Source organism: Ctenopharyngodon idella, chromosome 20 (genome assembly GCF_019924925.1).
Source record: "Ctenopharyngodon idella isolate HZGC_01 chromosome 20, HZGC01, whole genome shotgun sequence".
NCBI lineage: Eukaryota > Metazoa > Chordata > Actinopteri > Cypriniformes > Xenocyprididae > Ctenopharyngodon > Ctenopharyngodon idella.
The window spans coordinates 32213178-32231426 of NC_067239.1; the positions used below are offsets into that span (position 1 = coordinate 32213178).

Consider the following 18249-nt stretch of genomic DNA (forward strand, 5'->3'; position numbering starts at 1 on the left):
ATAGTCGCGAAAAATCAGTTTGACAAACAACCTCGGCTCGATTTTACTTAACTTGCGTGAACGCGCAGCTCACAGTCTCGCGGAGTACGGGGCGCGCGCATGCTCGTGCACTCAGCGGAATGAATACTAATGTTGAAGATGGCGGCGGAGGGAGGTGGGAAGGAGGCGAACGAAATTAAAACTCAATTCACCACACGGGAGGGCGTCTACAAACTCCTGCCGAACTCCGAGTACAGCCGCCCGAACCGGGTGCCGTTCAATTCACAGGGCTCGAACCCGGTCAAAGTCTCCTTCGTGAACGTAAACGACCAGTCCGGTAACGGCGAGAGAATCTGTTTCAATGTGGGCCGGGAGCTTTACTTTTACATTTATAAAGGCGTCAGGAAGGTAACGGCATGACAGCTGCTCGGACTGTTACATCAGCTTCACACGAGTTTATGCCAGTAAAACTGACACGTGCATGTGCGATAATCAGTGTGCATTGGGTTTGATTGCACTGTGTGTAAATAATGTTTACAACTCAAGTTGCGTGTAAATGCAATCCAAAACATTCTGTGCGTTCACCGATTTTGAGCATATAAAGGGTTATGCATGCGGAAACCTGTTGCATTATACTGTAATCATGTCATTACAATAATACCAGTGCAATCCAGAACATAGTTTGTAGTCATTGTTTTGGATCAGATCTGAAGTCATGCATGATGCTCGGGGCTTGCTCTATGTTGCAAATCCAACAAAATTCCCATTCATTCACTGATCTAGGGTTATACATAATGTATAGGGCATTATGTGGTGGTAACTTTATGTAAACACTGTTTAAAGCTGAGTTTATATGCGAATGCATCCTAGAATATAATGTATATTGAGTTATTTTTGGGAAGATCCAGAGTTATGCATGAGGTTTTGGGTGGGTAAGTTATGCTGAAAAGGCTGTTGAGTGTATATTTGTGTGTATAATATGATTGACATGTAAATGCAACCCAAGATATTCTATGCATTCTGTCATTTCTGGCAGATCTGGGCTAATGCATGATGCTTGAGGTGTGTGTTGCATGACATTGCAAAGGGTCCTGAGTGATATAATTAAGTTTAGTGTTTTAGTGTAAGGTGCTGAAGACATTGAATCCTTATGAACATGTACAAACAGCATCATGTTGAAAGTATATGCATGTAATGCAATCCAAACTTGGCACTACTGATAACAACATTCATATATACACGTGTGTGCATTTATTGGTCAATCAGACTGAGGCTTTTGATTGCAGATGATGCTCTCTTTATGATCATGCATGTGAAGAAACTAAATTGCTGCTGATTTTGGATTTCAACAGGCCGCTGACATGAGCAAACCCATAGACAAGCGGATCTATAAAGGAACGCTTCCCACGTGTCACGACTCCAACGCCCTGACGGCCACGGCGGAGAGCGTCTCACTGTTGGTGGGCTTTTCTGCAGGGCAAGTACAGCTCATTGACCCCATCAAAAAGGAAACCAGCAAACTTTTTAATGAAGACGTGAGTCCTCAAATCCATTCTAGCAACTTCTTTGTTTGTTTGTGATTTAGCCTACGCAGATTTAACCTTGTTGTGAATCTTTGTGTAATCTTTGGTTATCTCACCAAAAAATGACATTATTTTTTTAATGTCATTTTTTGGTGAGATAACCAAAGATTACACAAAGTTTTTTATGTTAAAAGTTTTTACTTTAAAGATATACGTTTTTTATGTTAAAGATGCTAAATTTTATTGTCTTTTTAAAAAAAATTAAATACTTTTTTTCCAAAAAAAAAATTTTTTTTTAAAAATATTTTACATAAAATATTTTTTTTTTTGTATATTTTGCAACAACACATATTTAACCTAGTTGTGAAGTCAGTGATCTGACCAATACATGACAGTAAAAAAATTATTATGTGATTTAATAAGGCTTTTATGTTAAATAAGCTTAATTTTATTGTTTTTGGAACATATATATATATATATATATATATGCTACATATTATTGTCTTTGTAATAATTAATTTTTTATTTATAAAAATTAAATAAAATTAATAAATAAATAAAATATATTTTACAATAAGAAAGTTAAATTATTTTAATACCATTAAAATATATATCTTCCTCGAGAACTCACAAAATTATGTGATTTAAGCCTTTTATGTTAGAGATGCTATATATTATAGTCTTTTGTAATAAATAAAAATATTTTTTTAATTTAGAAAAATGTAATAAAATTAATAAATAAATTCTATTTTAATTTAAAGTTAAATTATTTTAATACCATATATATGCTACATATTATTGTCTTTGTAATAATTAAATTTTAATTTATAAAAATTAAATATAATAAATAAATAATATTTTAAAAGATAAATAAAATATATTTTACAATAAGAAAGTTAAATTAGAGATGCTACATATTATAGTCTTTTGTAATAAATAAAAATAATTTTAATTTAGAAAAATTGAATAAAATTAATACATTTTATTTTAATTTAAAAAGTTAAATTTTATATATATATATATATATATATGCAATTAAAATATTTTTAATTTATAAAATTAAATAAAATGAATAATTGAATAAATTATAATTTTACATTAAGAAATATTTTTTACATTATTTTTGTATATTCTGCAATAACACATTACAGTAAAAAAAAAAAAAAAACATGACTGTAAAAAAAAATTGTGATTTAAGGCTTTTGTTAAAAATGCTAATGCTATTTTTCAAATTATATATTTTATTATTTTTTAAAAAATAAAAATGCATCAATAAATGATATTTTACATTAAGAAAATGATATCTGTTTTAGAACCGTTAGGATATTCTTGGCACATTTTTGTGATTCTGTCTCTCTTTCTCCGTTCTAACAGAGACTCATTGACAAGTCTCCGGTGACGTGTTTAAAGTGGGTCCCGGGTTCAGAGAGCCTGTTCTTGGTGGCTCACGCCAGTGGATGTTTGTACCTGTATAACGTGGAGCACACGTGTGGAACGACAGCGCCACATTACCAGCTCCTCAAGCAAGGCGAGAACTACACCGTACACACCGGCAAGAGCAAAACGGCCCGCAATCCTCTCCTCCGCTGGACGGTTGGCGAGGGCGCGGTCAACGAATTCGCCTTCTCGCCGGACGGGAAGTTTCTGGCCTGCGCCGGTCAGGACGGCTTCCTCCGAGTGTTTTGCTTCGACACGGCAGAACTCCAAGGCACCATGAAGAGCTACTTCGGCGGACTCCTGTGCGTGTGCTGGAGCCCCGACGGACGGTACATTGTGACCGGCGGGGAAGACGACCTTGTGACGGTGTGGTCGGTTTCGGACTCTAGGGTCATCGCACGCGGCCGCGGGCACAAGTCGTGGGTGAGCGTCGTGGCGTTCGATCATTGCATCACCAGCGTTCAGGACTGCGAAGCGCCACCGGAGTTCAGCGGAAGCGACGAAGACTTTCAGCAATTCAACGGAACCCGAGAACGGACGAATAGCGGCCAATCCAAACGAAACTCTACCGATGGGCGAAGCCTCAGTGTGACTTATCGCTTTGGCTCGGTCGGTCAGGACACCCAATTGTGCTTGTGGGACCTTACGGAAGACATTCTGTTCCCCTTACCCAGAACTAGGACTCACACGAATGTCATGAATTGGGAAACTAACGGTAACAGTAGCGTAACCCCGTCGAACTCGCCTTTACCGCGCTCAAACAGTTTGCCGCACTCCTCGGGCAATAGCCCGAACATCCACAAACCCACCAGCATCGTAGACGGTGTGATCGCCGCGGGTGTCGGCAAATTCGCCACGTTGGCTCTACACGAAACGCGCAAGGAACGGCATCAGGAAAAGGACCACAAACGCAATCACAGCATAAGCTACATCAGCAACAAGAGCAGCGAGAAGCTCAACCAGATCATCGGCGCACGCACCGGCAAAACGGACACCACTAAGGCACTGGGAACGACGCTGTGTCCGCGCATGGAGGAAATCCCTCTGCTGGAACCACTGGTTTGTAAGAAAATCGCCCACGAGAGACTCACCGTGTTGATCTTCCTCGAGGACTGTCTGGTTACAGCCTGCCAGGAGGGTTTCATTTGCACATGGGCACGGCCTGGAAAAGTGGTGAGTAGCGACTCCTAGTGAAAGGGTTAGTTCACACAAAAATGAAATTTACTCACCCTCAAGCCATCCTAGGTGTTTATGACTTTCTTCTCTCAGATGGTCACAATCAGAGTTATATTAAAAAATATCCAAGCTTTATAATGGGAGTGAATAGGGGTTGAGATTTTGAAGCCCAAAAAAGTGCATCCATTCATCATAAAAAATGTTTAAAAAGCGAAGCGAAGGGTTTTTTGTTAGAAAAATATCCATATTTACAACTTTATTAACTATAAACACTGGCTTCCAGCAGACAGCCGTAGAGTGACCTCTGACCCGACGCACAGAAATCTCTCTAATTTCATTAGAAATATCTTCCATTTGTGTTCTGAAGACGAACGAAATGGGTTTGAAATGACATGAGGATAAGTATATGATGACAGTTTTCAATTTTGGGTGAACTATCCCTTTAAATTGTTATGCTTTAAGTTCTCTTATTATTTGGCAAACACTTTAGAAGAAATTTTTGACTGAGTCAACCAACCCAAAGATTTTCATATTCTTCATATTCTGTTCACAGCAGTGACAGAAAATAAGTTTTCCACTACGAATCAATGTTTTTCCCCATTAAAGGGTTAGTTCACCCAAAAATGAAATTTCTGTCATTAATTACTCACCCTCATGTCGTTCCACACCCGTAAGACCTTCGTTCATCTTCAGAACACAAATTAAGATATTTTTGATGAAATCCGATGGCTCAGTGAGGCCTGCATCGCCAGCAGTAACACTCCCTTTCAATGCCCAGAAAGCTACTAAAGACGTATTTAAAACAGTCATGTGACTACAGTGGTTCAACCTTAATGTTATGAAGTGACAAGAGTACTTTTGTGCACCAAAAACACAAAATAACGACTTTATTCAACAATATCTAGTGATGGGCGATTTCAAAACACTGCTTCATGAAGCTTCGAAGCTTTACAAATCTTTTGTTTTGAATCAGCGGTTCAGAGCGTGTATCAAACTGCAAAAGCCACGCCCCCAGTGGTGAACCATTGACATTTCGAAACACTAATGACGTAACGAAGCCTCGTTTACTGAAATCACGTGACTTTTGCAGTTTGACACACGCTCCGAACCACTGATTCGAAACAAAAGATTTGTAAAGCTTCGAAGCTTCATGAAGCAGAGTTTTGAAATCGGCCATCACTGAAGCATATGTTGAATAAAGTCATTGTTTTGTGTTATTGGCGCACAAAAAGTATTCTCGTCTCTTCATAACATTAAGGTTGAACCACTGTAGTCACATGAACTGTTTTAAATATGTCTTTTTGGGCATCTGAAAGTGTTAAGTATCTTGCTGTCAATAGAGGCCTCACTGAGCCATCGGATTTCATCAAAAATATCCTGTTCTGAAGATGAACGAAGGTCTTACGGGTGTGGAACGACATGAGGGGGAGTAATTAATGACAGAAATTTTTGGGTGAACTAACACTTTAAGGACATTTTTACCTTATTACACTAAAAAAACAAATAAAAAACAATTTTCACTCAGAAATTGTTTGTAAATTTCACAATTAATTAAAAGGAAACAGCAAGTAACATTGAATTAAACCTGAAATTTTGAAGTAGAAATAGTATTTTCTTGTAAGACGCACTCCAATAATCTTTCTTTTATTTACAACTTTGAAAAATAATCTTTTACATTGTACGAATGCAAATGCTTTGATTTTCGGCTCACTAAGGCTGTTTTCATTTGATCAAAAATGCAGTAAAAATTGTGAAATATTATTCCAATGTAAATCAGCTGTTTTCTATGTGAATATATAGTAAAGTGTAATTTATTCCTGTGATCAAAGCTGAATTTTCAGCATCATTACTCCAGTCTTCAGTGTCACATGATCCTTCAGAAATCATTCTAATATGATGATTTGATGCTCAAAAAACATTTATGATTAATATCAATGTTGAAAACTGTCATATTTGTGTGGAAACTGTGATACATTTTATTTTTCAGGATTCTTTGATCAAAAGAACATTATAAATGTCAATTTAATGCATCCAAGTTTCTGAACAGTAGTGTATAAAATGATTTAGGTAGCAGCTCTAAACTTGTCATTTATCCGTGTAAACTGATGTGTGATGAGTCATTTATCCTATTTTTCTCTCTTTAGGGCCTTTTGCCTCCCCAAAACCCAGCCAACTCTCCCAGCGGGACGGTCGTATAGCTGCCGTGATCGAGCCGACCGGGACCTTCAAACGCATCATATCAGCTGTGTCACATGTATGTTGTCATGTTTGCCGAGAAACACGTGTTTACTGTTCATCCCGAATCTCAAGAAGCCCGTCAAGCTCATAATTCACCCTAAAATCAACAGTAAGAAAATAAATATTTTGCATAAACAAAATGCTGATTTTATGCATTTTTTCATGACAATTTAACACATTTCACCCCCAAATACTCATTACTGTCATGCAATATATTGTGATGTACAACTGTAAGTACATAATAGTATTTGTTCTGAATCTGATTTTAATTGAAAACTAAATATTGTCAGGGTCCAGACAGGATGATTCTTCAACACTAAGAATTGGGGCAAATGTGTGTAATTGTCATGAGAAAAAAAACATCCAAAAACGAATGGTCCTTTGGGGTGAAATATAATGTTCTTGACTGGATTTGAGAGATTCAAAGACTGTTGTGTTCAGTATTTTCAATAATTACTTTTGTTTCATCTCTGTTCATTGTGTCTTTTATAAGTACTATAATTTGCAGTCCATTCCGTCCGTCTTTATGATGATTCTCCGTCTGTCCTCGCTGGATTTCTGAGCTCAGAACTGAGTTTGTCGAGATGTTTTGCACTGATCGTGTTGCAACTCTCATAATAGCGTTGGAACAAACACACGCTGGAAGCCACTGATGCGTTTCAGTAACGGCGTGTCGCTTCCCTCCATCAGCGCTGGATGTTGCACTCATACTTTTGTGAAAGAGTGAAAGGAGGAAATTGTTTGCACTAAATAATTCGAAGAAAATGGCTTTACAAATGTTTGGAGTCGTTAAGGACTCCCTGGACATGCTGTAAAAGTGTAAAGAGAACTAAATATCTTTTTGAACATTTATTTTAATATTGTTTCAGATGAAACGGGTTGATGTACAATGTGTAAATACTGTAAATTATGGATTTATGGTGGATTGAAATAATAATTACACAAAATAGTAAAGTTGTATTTCTAATACAAAGGAATTTATATATATATATGTGTATATATATATAATTAAAATCATCTTAAATAAGCATATTTTTGTCTCTTGATTTAATTTCACTGCATGTTTGGTGGTTTATATGTGTTTTCTTGAGTATGGTTTTAATATATTTATTAATTTAAAGAGAGTATATGACGTTACTTTTATTTTAGAACAGACACTTTTTGATCAAGGGTTCAAAGGTGATGATAAACCCTTGCAAGATTCAGAGCTACAACTTTGAGTTACTAGACCAGATCTTTAACCACGACACCACAGTAATGCTCAACCGTTCGACGTTCATCCCTCCGAAAGGCACATCTGATGTGCCAAACTATTTTTGCTCCAGACTTGGGCTCTTGTAATTGGGAAATTAACACAGAGAGACAGTTCGGCCTTTGGAGGGCTGGTCTTGGCACACGCACAGGGAGTTTTTTCAGGACACTTTTTCTTATATGCATTTTAAAATACATGTCTTGTAAAATGCAAGACGATTATGTTTTGAACATTTAGTTCTCTATGGAAGCTTGTTTCCGCCACAGAATTATAAAAAAAAAAAAAAAAAAGGTAATTGTGACCTTTTTTTCTTGCAATTCTGACTTTATTTATCGCAATTATGAGTTTATCTTACAATTATTAATTTATTTCTCGCAATTACAAGTTTATATCTTGCAATTCTATTTCTCGCAATTACGAGTTTATATCTTGCTATTCTGACTATTTCTCACAATTCTGAGTTTATATCTTGCAATTCTATTTCTCGCAATTACGAGTTTATATCTTGCAATTCTGACTATTTCTCGCAATTATGAGTTTATATCTTGCAATTCTATTTCTCTCAACTGCGAGTTTATATCTTGCAATTCTGAGTTTATATCTTGCAATTCTATTTCTCGCAATTATGAGTTTATATCTTGCAAATCTGACTATTTCTTGCAATTACAAGTTTATATCTTGCAATTCTATTTCTCTCAACTGCGAGTTTATATCTTGCTATTCTGAGTTTGTATCTTGCAAATCTATTTCACGCAATTACGAGTTTATATCTTGCAATTCTGACTATTTGCAATTACGAGTTTATATCTTGCAAATCTATTTCTCGCAATTACGAGTTTATATCTTGCAATTCTATTTCTCGCAATTACGAGTTTATATCTTGCAATTCTATTTCTCTCAGTTGCGAGTTTATATCTTGCTATTCTGACTTTCTCGCAATTACGAGTTTATATCTTGCTATTCTGAGTTTGTATCTTGCAAATCTATTTCACGCAATTACGAGTTTATATCTTGCAATTCTATTTCTCGCAATTACGAGTTTATATCTCGCAATTCTTACTTTATTTCTCGCAATTGCGAGTTTATATCTCGCAATTCTAACTTTATTTCTCTCAATTACGAGTTTATATCTCGCAATTCTTACTTTATTTCTCGCAATTACGAGTTTATATCTTGCAATTCTGATTATTCTGAGTTTTGCAATTCTGACTTTATTTCACACAACTGTGAGTTTCGCAATTCAAATTTGCAGTTCTGAGGAAAAAAGTCTGAATTGCAAGATAAAAAGACGCAATTTTATTATGTAGTAGAAACAAGCTTCCATAGTTCTCTGTTGCTGGTAAAATGCTGAAAAATCCATTACAAATACATCTTGATTTCATTTCTGTAGCACCAATGGTGTTTAAAATCACTAGCAATAGCAATACTGATGTTTGCATTCACATAATTATATCTTGTCACTTACATTATAATTTATTCCTGATTATATAAATTGGCATTTAACTATTATATCCATTAGCATTATATGGCAGCAGTAGATGCGCACTGAACGCATGAGGGCACCTGAGTAATTTGTCATGTCATGGGTCTGAAAGGTCACACCATGCTGAAGGATTTAATGTCAACTGAACATTTGTAATTGGAAAAATTGCAGTGGTGCATGTGCAGTGTATTTATGAACAGATCTGTGTGCAGTATTCAAGGGTTTTTTACAGGTTGCTTCCATTGCTATGAATTGCATTTAATTCAAGTGTTTAGTCAGATGTTTCTCCTCAAATCCCTCAGGAGAAGTAAAAACAACCAAATAATTCAATACAATAAGTGTATTATTGAGCTATAAAATCAATGATCATTTGATCTTGAGAGAATCTGAATGTTTGAGGTCATATTAAGATCTTTGACTTGGTGTACACACATTTTCTGACTGTTTTCAGGGGGTTTCTTTCAACCAGTTGTTTTCTGTTTACTGCATTTTGTCACCACTGCTAACTGAAGCATTTCATGATTAATAGGATGCATTTCATGTGCTTTGAGTTAAAGCAGAAAGGATTCTGGTAAGAAAGCAAGCAAGTTTCCATCCACCTATTTTTATGCAAATTTTGGGATATCACATAAAAAACCCTGGATGGAAACGCCAAGATGCGCATAAATTTGAAATATGCACATAAAAACGTATGCGCTCAACTGAGTCGGATAATTTTTTATCCGATAAGAAGACATGCACATAAACTATAATGAAAAGCGAATAAATCCCCTGATGCGCAACAAAAAAACTCATGTGTGTTTTCCTCAGCAGAGGCTGTGATAGGATAACTAGAATAACCAGCGGACCAATGGCATCGCAGCATCTCAAATGTTGGTTTGGTGGTTCTGAAACGCCTGAGTCAAAGTCTGTCATCAGAATGATTTGGTTTAATTCCCTCCAGAAGCGTCTCACAGGATCGTGTTCCCAAACACCAGCATCCGAACGCAAGATCACATGACAGCGTTTATTGTGTTTCATCTGACGCTCTGATTACAGAAACGTACATTTTTATTACAGATAATTTGCACCAATTTACCAGGAAGTGACGATTTTGTTCTCTTGGAACAAATGGGATGGAAACGCTACTTTATTTGCAAATGTTTTATGCCATATTCCAATTTTGCACACAAGTTAAATTCACAACTTTGGATGCAAACCAACCCCTGGAAGAAACAAAAACATGTTAATTTTTCAACATTTTACCAATTTAATATGCATTTAATATGCAGCACTTTTAACTGACTAGCTGATATTTCCCTCAACAAAGTGCTTGAAAACCTCTAGTGGACCTGTAAGCATTACCACAAGGAATCTACGAACTGTTTTTGCATTTTCTGAACTGAAAATCTGTTAAATTGACACTAATTGGTAGCTAAAAGCATCATAAAATTATTAAATGAAGTAAAAATAATAAATAAACATGCAAAGGGAGATATGGGGGTGTTGTACCATTTCCGTTAGTTAAAGGTTAAAGTGCACCAAAAAAAAAAAAAAAAAAAAAAATTATATATATATATATATATTTTTTTTTTTTGATGAATATTTAAACTAGCGAGCCAACAGGGTCCAAAACAACACTGGCTCCCACTGAAGGACAAAAAAAAAAAAAAAAAACCCGAAGAAAGAAAGTCATGCATGTTTGGAATGAAATGAGAAAGAGGAAATGATTTTGGGGAACTATTGCTTTAAGGTTTTGGACTGTGGTTGTCATGGATGCAAAACACTGAAAATAAATAAAAAAAAAAACAACAATCTTAGTCACATGCAGTGCTGTTTTAGTATCATTGAGATACTATTATAGATTTTGTTGATATTTTGAATTAGATTTTATTTTTATAATTTGTTTTTAATTTTAAAGATTTGGTAAATTAATTATGAGTTTTTGTCATTTATATTACTTTTTTTTATGTCTTTGTAAATTTGAGTTATTTAGTTATTTTAGTACTTCAACTTAAACTGAACGAAAATGAGAAGTGCTGCCTTGGCAACTAGCTGAAATAAAATAAGTTTAAGCTTTTGTATTGCATTTTATTTCAAATAATGAAAACAGTTATGGTTTTAGTTTTAGTTAACGATAATAATAACCCAGGTCACATGGACTAAACGTAAAACCTTAGTACAACCCAAGCCGACTATACAGCTCCGAAGGCTTTACTTTCTCACACTTTGTTGGATCTGTGAAGATTGAGGCCAGAAATCTGGAAGCTTGTGTAAATAGGACAAAGCGTCTATAAGGGGCTAATGAGGACTGCAAGATAGTCAATGCAATTTTAATGTCTTGCAAAAGCTTCAAAACCATTCTAATACTGGAATATGTTCAATATGAAGCACAACCTTACACCTTGAAAACGGTCAGTCACATTCAAGCAAATAGAAAATAGTTCATCTGCATATCAAAAATAGCCCAGCATAATCTTAAACAGATGGTGGAATTATAGGGGCTTTCGCACTGGAGGAACGTTTTTATAGTTCCTACGCTTTTTGGCGTATTCGGAACGTTTTTAGTTATAGGAATGCCTTTTGGGGGGACTAAATTAGCTCCTACTTCAGAGTAGGATCTAACCCAGCAAAACAGGAACTACCAGTGACGTAAGTGTACGCTGATTGGTTGAACGCATGTGAAACACTGGTACCCGCCATTTTTTAAAAGATGTGTTAAACACAGTTCATAGCCTATATATTTACTCTACAAACATGGAAAACAGCGATAGATGAACCAACGCTGAAGTCCAGGCACTTCTCAACCTTTACACTAAGGAAGAAATACAACGCGACCAAGCGGGTATCAACCGCACGGTTATAATACTTTTTCGTATACTGTTTACTTTCTTTGTTTAACAGTTCTAATAATGTATTGGATAGGACTGTTTAACAGATCAAACTAATGAAGATGGGGAATGGAAGCGCAGTGTGCTCAGGCTGGCGTTCTCAAAGCCATCCAAATAAAAGTCCCGCACAACTACCAGGGGTGCGTTTCCCAAAGCCAACTATGGTCGCAAGTTCCGTCATTACCAGTAGAGGTCAGGGGAACTTGCAACCATAGTTGGCTAACGATGCTTGTTGGGAAACGCACCCAAAAAGTGATGGCTTACTTCACTTCAGAGTTCCTACTGGCGGTGCGAATGCAACCAGGAAAATGGCCCTAGGGGAAAATGTAGTTCTCAGGGGACTGCCCTGGTGGCTAGTTCCTAAAACTACCTGGTGCGAAAGCTCCTAATGATCCAAAGCACACTGTCTGCAGGTCTGTATATATACACACACACACACACATATATACATAATTATAAGAAAGTTCATGCTTTTGCAGATTTTAAAATCATCATATATACAAATGTTGTCTTTGAAATGGCACAAAAATGCTAGTCTTTAATAATAGATATAAGAGTGACAACAATAACACTTTTATCAGTGATAATACTTCAATGATGCTCATAACCACCAAATCCAAACGTCACATACTTTTTTTTATTTGGAATATTTCAATAAAACAGGCAATAAGAAGTAGTAGTCCATAAAGAACTCTTAAAGGCTTTCATTAGAGGATGCAAAAACAACAAAAAAGAAAGAATGTAAAGTCACTGTAATCGAAGGTAACTCTTGCAGAGTTCATGGTCCCTGATGTCTCCCCAACCTCCGTTTTTGACGTGCGGAGCCAATCCTTTGGCCCCGGAAGAAGGGAGTCTCTTTGTGATAAGCAGCTGTTTCGGGAACAACTGGTTCCCGCTGCTCTGGAGAATGTTCTCGATCTTTGTCTTCTGGCTGCTCGGCATGCAAGCCGACTTCTTGTGGTGCATGCCGCAGTCGCCGGCGTGGAAAATCCGAGGCGCCTCGCTCACCATGACCTTTAGGAACGTGGGCAAACAGCTCACGGTAAGGTACTGCAACGACCAATCCCAGTTGTAGTCGTCGTAGGTGCAGAAGGCATCGGTGCATCTGAGGAGTTTCTGGTACGTATTTCTGTTCAACGCCATTCCCATGTTGTGTTCGGTGGACTTCCACGCTTTCACCTCCACTTTGTTTGCTTTGCTGGAGTAGCCGATGTGTCCGTAGCTTCCCAGAGATAAGATATCGCAGTCGGGACACTGTTCTTTCTTTAGGGACACCATCAGTTTGAGAAGGTGCTGAAAGTCGGGAGCGAGGTAGTGGTCCTCTTCGATGAGCAACAAGAGTCCTTGGTGTTCCTTCAACACTCGGACTCGATCCCAAACAAAGTGCAACTTCCACCACCAATGATGTTTGGTCTGTGAGAACTTGGCTTCTCGATAGTGTCCGAAGGAGTCCGGGTACTCTGCGTTTATGCAGCCTAACGTTAAGGCATCTTTCCTGGGAATGTCTCGAGGGCAATCTCTGGGATCATTCCCGGGGAACTCTTGAGGATAGAGTTGGATGCTAAAGGGGAAGAATATCTGAAGGACCAAACAGAAGTCGACGGACGCGACTATCTGGTTGATTTCCGGAGACCAGAAATCATGGCTGAATATCAGCAAGACGTTCTCAATTCCTTTCGCTTTTCTCAAGCTGCCCACCAAAAGCCGTAGGTATTCGGGACGGTTGTGAACCTGAACGACGATGACAAGGTCGTCCTTCTGGCGCACGTTGCGAAACTTTTCCTCATTTCTGAGGGTCTGGTCAAAGTTGAGTTGAAACACGATCCCTCTGTACACCAGAGTCTGGTTGTCTGCTTCAGGCTTGGCAACTGCTTGCTGTTTTTCCGGAAGAGTCTCGTTGACAGGTTTCCGGGTTACTGGTATCGTTACTTGTACTGGACCGGCGGCGCTGCTCCGCTTCCCCGTCTCCACCTCCTTGGGAAACACGGCGCTTGCCTTCTTCGTCTTACCACTATTCCAGACGGCGAATCCACAGATTACCACCACTAGAGTCAGTATTACCACCTTTCGCTTGTAAATTCGGAATCTCATGATAGGCAGTCGCCCTGCGGGACGGTCGTTGAAGCGATTCTGGAGACGAGGGCGGCAGGTTGGCGATGCAAAAAAGGTCTGCTCCAGCAGATTGGGTACAAAACGTTATCATAGAAAATGCAGCTTATTCTTGGTCCTCTAATTTTGGAATGTATTCGAATGATAGTGTTTCCCATAAGGCATTTTCTTAGAGGCAAATGAGTCGCCTTTTATAACCTAAGGAAAAGAAATTGAAAGAATGATTTTAATTAGCATGGTCTGATTTTCTTGTTGTTGTTTTTTGCCAATGACTAGAGTTGTCAAAAGTACCGACTTCGGTACCAAGTCAGTACTGAAATTTAAAAAAATGTGATGCTTTGAGTGGATTCGTAAACACCTCCGATTGGCCATTGGGTTGACGTGCTCATCGGATATGTCTGTGATTGGCTTCGATGATTAACGCTTCAAAAACGTCATAAATGACACTCTTCACTGAGCGCTTACACAGATACACACGGGAGCGTTTGAACGCAGGTGTCTATCGTGGACCAGTCCAGTGCCACTGATAGACGCCTGCTTTCAAACGCTCCCGCTTTCAAAACTCTTTCAAATTCAAACACTTCCGTGTGCTTTTAAACGCTCCCGTCTGATCATTGTAGCCAATCACAGACATATCCATAAGGAGTGCATCAACACAATGGCCAATCAGAGGTGTTTACGAATCCGCTCAACAGTGCTCAAAGCGTCACATTTTTTAAATTTCAGTACCGACTGGTACAGAAGTCTACCAATGACAATTTAGAAATTCAGTTTAATACTTCTAAACTCACCTTACAAAAATATTAATATTCATTGTAAACAATGGAATTGATTTTAATAACTTTGAAAAGCCATGCATCGTTACACAAAATGACAAAATACACACAAAAATACAACTCTGCATGCTCAAAGAAAAGCATTATTCTCCTAAAACTTTCAAGGAAGGATTATTTGCTGAAATGTCAAGTCCTCTCAATGTGGCCTATTCTTAGATCACTGCTTACTGCTTTATGGCTGATCAAACTCAAAACTTATACCAAAAATGACTATTTCAATTGTAACAAACTCTGTGATCTACAACATTCTGGTCCATCAAACCTTTCTCTGCTAAGTGCCCTAAGAAACACGAGATTAACAGTATGAATATAACAAATGTGGCCCTGTATTCTTAGGCAACTAAAGTATAAACTCACAGGGGTCCAGACCTAATTACTAGTCTCTGCGGATTTAACCTGAAGAGCTGCTAATTAGAAGATTACGACAGTGACAGTGCAGCACAGATGCAGTGCAGACAATAAAATATAAAGTATGTTTCCAATTCAGAAGAATTTCGCCAATCTAAAAAGGTTCAACATGATTCTAACCGTTTATAATAATAAACTCTACAATCAGATGAAAACATCTGTACCACAGAATACACAGATTTCTGTAACATGGCACTTCGTATCAATGTTTACATAGCATTATTATCATCTTGTGCACAGGTACAGAATGGAACTGAGGTCTTTTTTATTTATAATGAAATTATTTAGTAAATAATTTTGAACACTTAAAGGATTAGTTCACTTTCAAATAAAAATTACCCCAAGCTTTACTCACTCTCAAGCCATCCTAGGTGTATATGACTTTCTTCTTTCTGATGAACACAATCAGAGTTATATTAATAAATATCCTGACGCAACAAAGCTTTATAATGGCAGGACCAATGAGTATGAAGCTGAAGAAAGTGCATCCATCCATCCATCATAAACATACTCCACACGCCCCCGGAGGGTTAATAAAGGCCTTCTGAAGCGAAGTGATGCATTTGTGTAAGAAAAATATCCATATTTAACACATTTTTAAAGTAAAATAACTAGCTTCCGCCAGACCGCCTTCCGTATTCAACTTGAGAAGAAAAAGTAACTGACTGACGTTGCGCCCGTTAAGCTTTTTTTGTAAGTTGAATAGGGAAGGCGTAGGACGTAGCGTAAGCTTTTTGAACTGCGAGAGGCATTACACTTTCTTAGTAAGTTGAATACGGAAGGCGGTCTGGCGGAAGCTAGATATTATACTTGTTAGATATAACTTGTTAAACATGTATTTTTTTTTTTTTTACACAAATGCATCGCTTCGCTTCAGAAGGCCTTTATTAATCCCCCGGAGCCGTGTGGAGTATGTTTTGCTTTGGATGATGCACTTTCTTGAGCTTTATACCCGTTGGTCCTGTTCACTGCCATTATAAAGCTTAGATGCGTCAGGATATTTATTAATATAACCCCGATTGTGTTCATCAGAAAGAAGAAATTCATACACCTAGGATGGCTTGAGGGTGAGTAAAGCTTGTGGTAATTTTCATTTTAAAGTGAACTAAACCTTTTAAGTGCTCATGGCGAGAGATGCTGAAAAAACAGTGAGATGCAACAGTGGTTAATGATAGTAGCTTACATGTAACAACCGAGAGAGAGAGAGAGCAATAGAAAGCATGTTTTGCAGATAAGTTTCCACATTCTATACTTTACCTTTGTTTATGTTTTGTTTGCACTATCAATAATGTCTGAACCCTGTTTCAAACATTTCAATGGCCAGTCTAAGAAAAAGGCCAAAAACAGTGTGACCTGAACTAGCCTACAGCAACATAAAAACCTTTCTGAAATCATGACTACATATTTTGAACCTCTCAAATGGGAAAAACAAAATATGTGATCTTCTGAAACATGTTGGATTAATCAAGTCCAGACAATTCCTAACTGATGCAGTGAGTCAGCAGGACAAACACTCCTTGATTTCTACAGATACCACTGACTGCCTTAATCGATGCATTCGTATTTCTATAACCAAAACGGCTATTAATAAACCTGCGGGAAATACAACCATGCTCAGGCGCACAACCACCACAATATGGAACCCATGTTTACAACACATATGCACGACCAATGCAACTCCAGAGCTTCATAAAAGTGAAAGAGTTTGACTGCACGAATATGCACTGGTTAAAGTTCAAAAATAAGAAAGTATGACGGAAGCTCGCGCACATACATGCATTCATTGCAGCTGCATGCTCGAGCTAAAGCAAGCAGCTGCGCGAGCCAGAAAAAAACATAAAAGCAAAAACACTGCACTGCATTCACTAACACCTACATTTGGTTAATATTACTCATTTCAAACGGCAGATAATCAATGCACGTATATGCATGCCGATGTGTGTATTTTGGTGAAGCACTGTCACTAGTTAGCTTGCTGCTATACCGATTCCTAAAGCATAATATTGAGCTGCCGCATTCAGATGCATAAGAAACACACAAATGCAAAGAGAATAAAAGCCTCACCGCAGATGTAGGCATGTAAGGCGGCTGTCATATCCACACAAAAAGCGCATTTTAATTCAAGTGTGTCATGCTGCTCAGGCTCCGTGCGGAACCAACGGCTCCCACAATCTCACCAAACCTCTGGGGGGGCTTCGACTGTCAGCGCGCGCGTGATGTCACATGTACCACAATTCGCGTTTCACCATTCTGAATAAAAAAGTTCCGCAATGCATGCAACAAAAGCTCATATTAGGCATATTTAGCGAACATAATGATTGTTAGAGTTCATTCCACTTACACTAATCTGTCTAATTGGTGTACCTAACAAATTTTCACAACCGAATCTTGTCAAAATACATGTAATCTATGGGATTTTACCTTTAGAATGAAATGTGTTTTTTTTTTTTTTTCCAGCAGATCAGTTAAATAGTTAAGAATGCATGACGCTTTTGCGTAGTTTGCCATTGCAACCACTAGGCGGAGATTTCTTTGGGCATATTTACTTTCATCTTCACCCAAAAATGAAAATTTTGTCATAATTTACTTTACTTCTGTTGAACACCAGAGAAGATATTTTGAAGAATGTTGGTGGCCAAACAGTTGATGGACCCCATAGTATTTTTTTCCTATGATGGGAACCATCAACTGTCAGCTTACCAACATTCTTCAAAATATCTTCTTTTGAGTTCAACAGAAGACACAAATTCATACAGGTTTGGAAAAAAATGAGGGTGAGTAAATGATGACAAAATTTTCATTTTTTTTTTGTGTGAACTATCCCTTTAAAATACTAGCTGGTTTATGAATAGTGCACAGTGTGCAGTACATATACTGCCTAAAAACTATAGTAAATTCGGTGTACTCATTTTTAATGACATGCATACATAAATAATGA

General features: G+C 37.6%; 2 protein-coding genes across 3 annotated transcripts; one reads left to right on the plus strand and one right to left on the minus strand.

The window, feature by feature from the left end:
* Positions 1 to 100: 100 nt before the first annotated feature.
* On the plus strand, positions 101 to 6715 carry wdr20b (WD repeat domain 20b). Its single transcript, XM_051874275.1, has 4 exons — positions 101 to 387; positions 1332 to 1514; positions 2877 to 4112; positions 6260 to 6715. The coding sequence occupies exons 1-4, from the start codon at positions 130 to 132 to the stop codon at positions 6311 to 6313; spliced, it is 1731 nt and encodes a 576-aa protein (XP_051730235.1). The 5' UTR covers positions 101 to 129; the 3' UTR covers positions 6314 to 6715.
* Positions 6716 to 12573: 5858 nt separating this feature from the next.
* On the minus strand, positions 12574 to 17795 carry mgat2 (alpha-1,6-mannosyl-glycoprotein 2-beta-N-acetylglucosaminyltransferase). 2 transcript variants are annotated; one of them, XM_051874302.1, is made up of 2 exons: positions 17733 to 17795; positions 12574 to 14265 (listed from the first exon to the last, which is right to left on the minus strand). In XM_051874302.1, the coding sequence occupies exon 2, from the start codon at positions 14047 to 14049 to the stop codon at positions 12706 to 12708; it is 1344 nt and encodes a 447-aa protein (XP_051730262.1). In that variant the 5' UTR covers positions 14050 to 14265; positions 17733 to 17795; the 3' UTR covers positions 12574 to 12705. The 2 variants fall into 2 exon arrangements, with proteins under 2 accessions (XP_051730262.1, XP_051730261.1); XM_051874301.1 differs by lacking the exon at positions 17733 to 17795 and adding an exon at positions 17376 to 17543.
* Between the last annotated feature and the right edge of the window lie 454 nt (positions 17796 to 18249).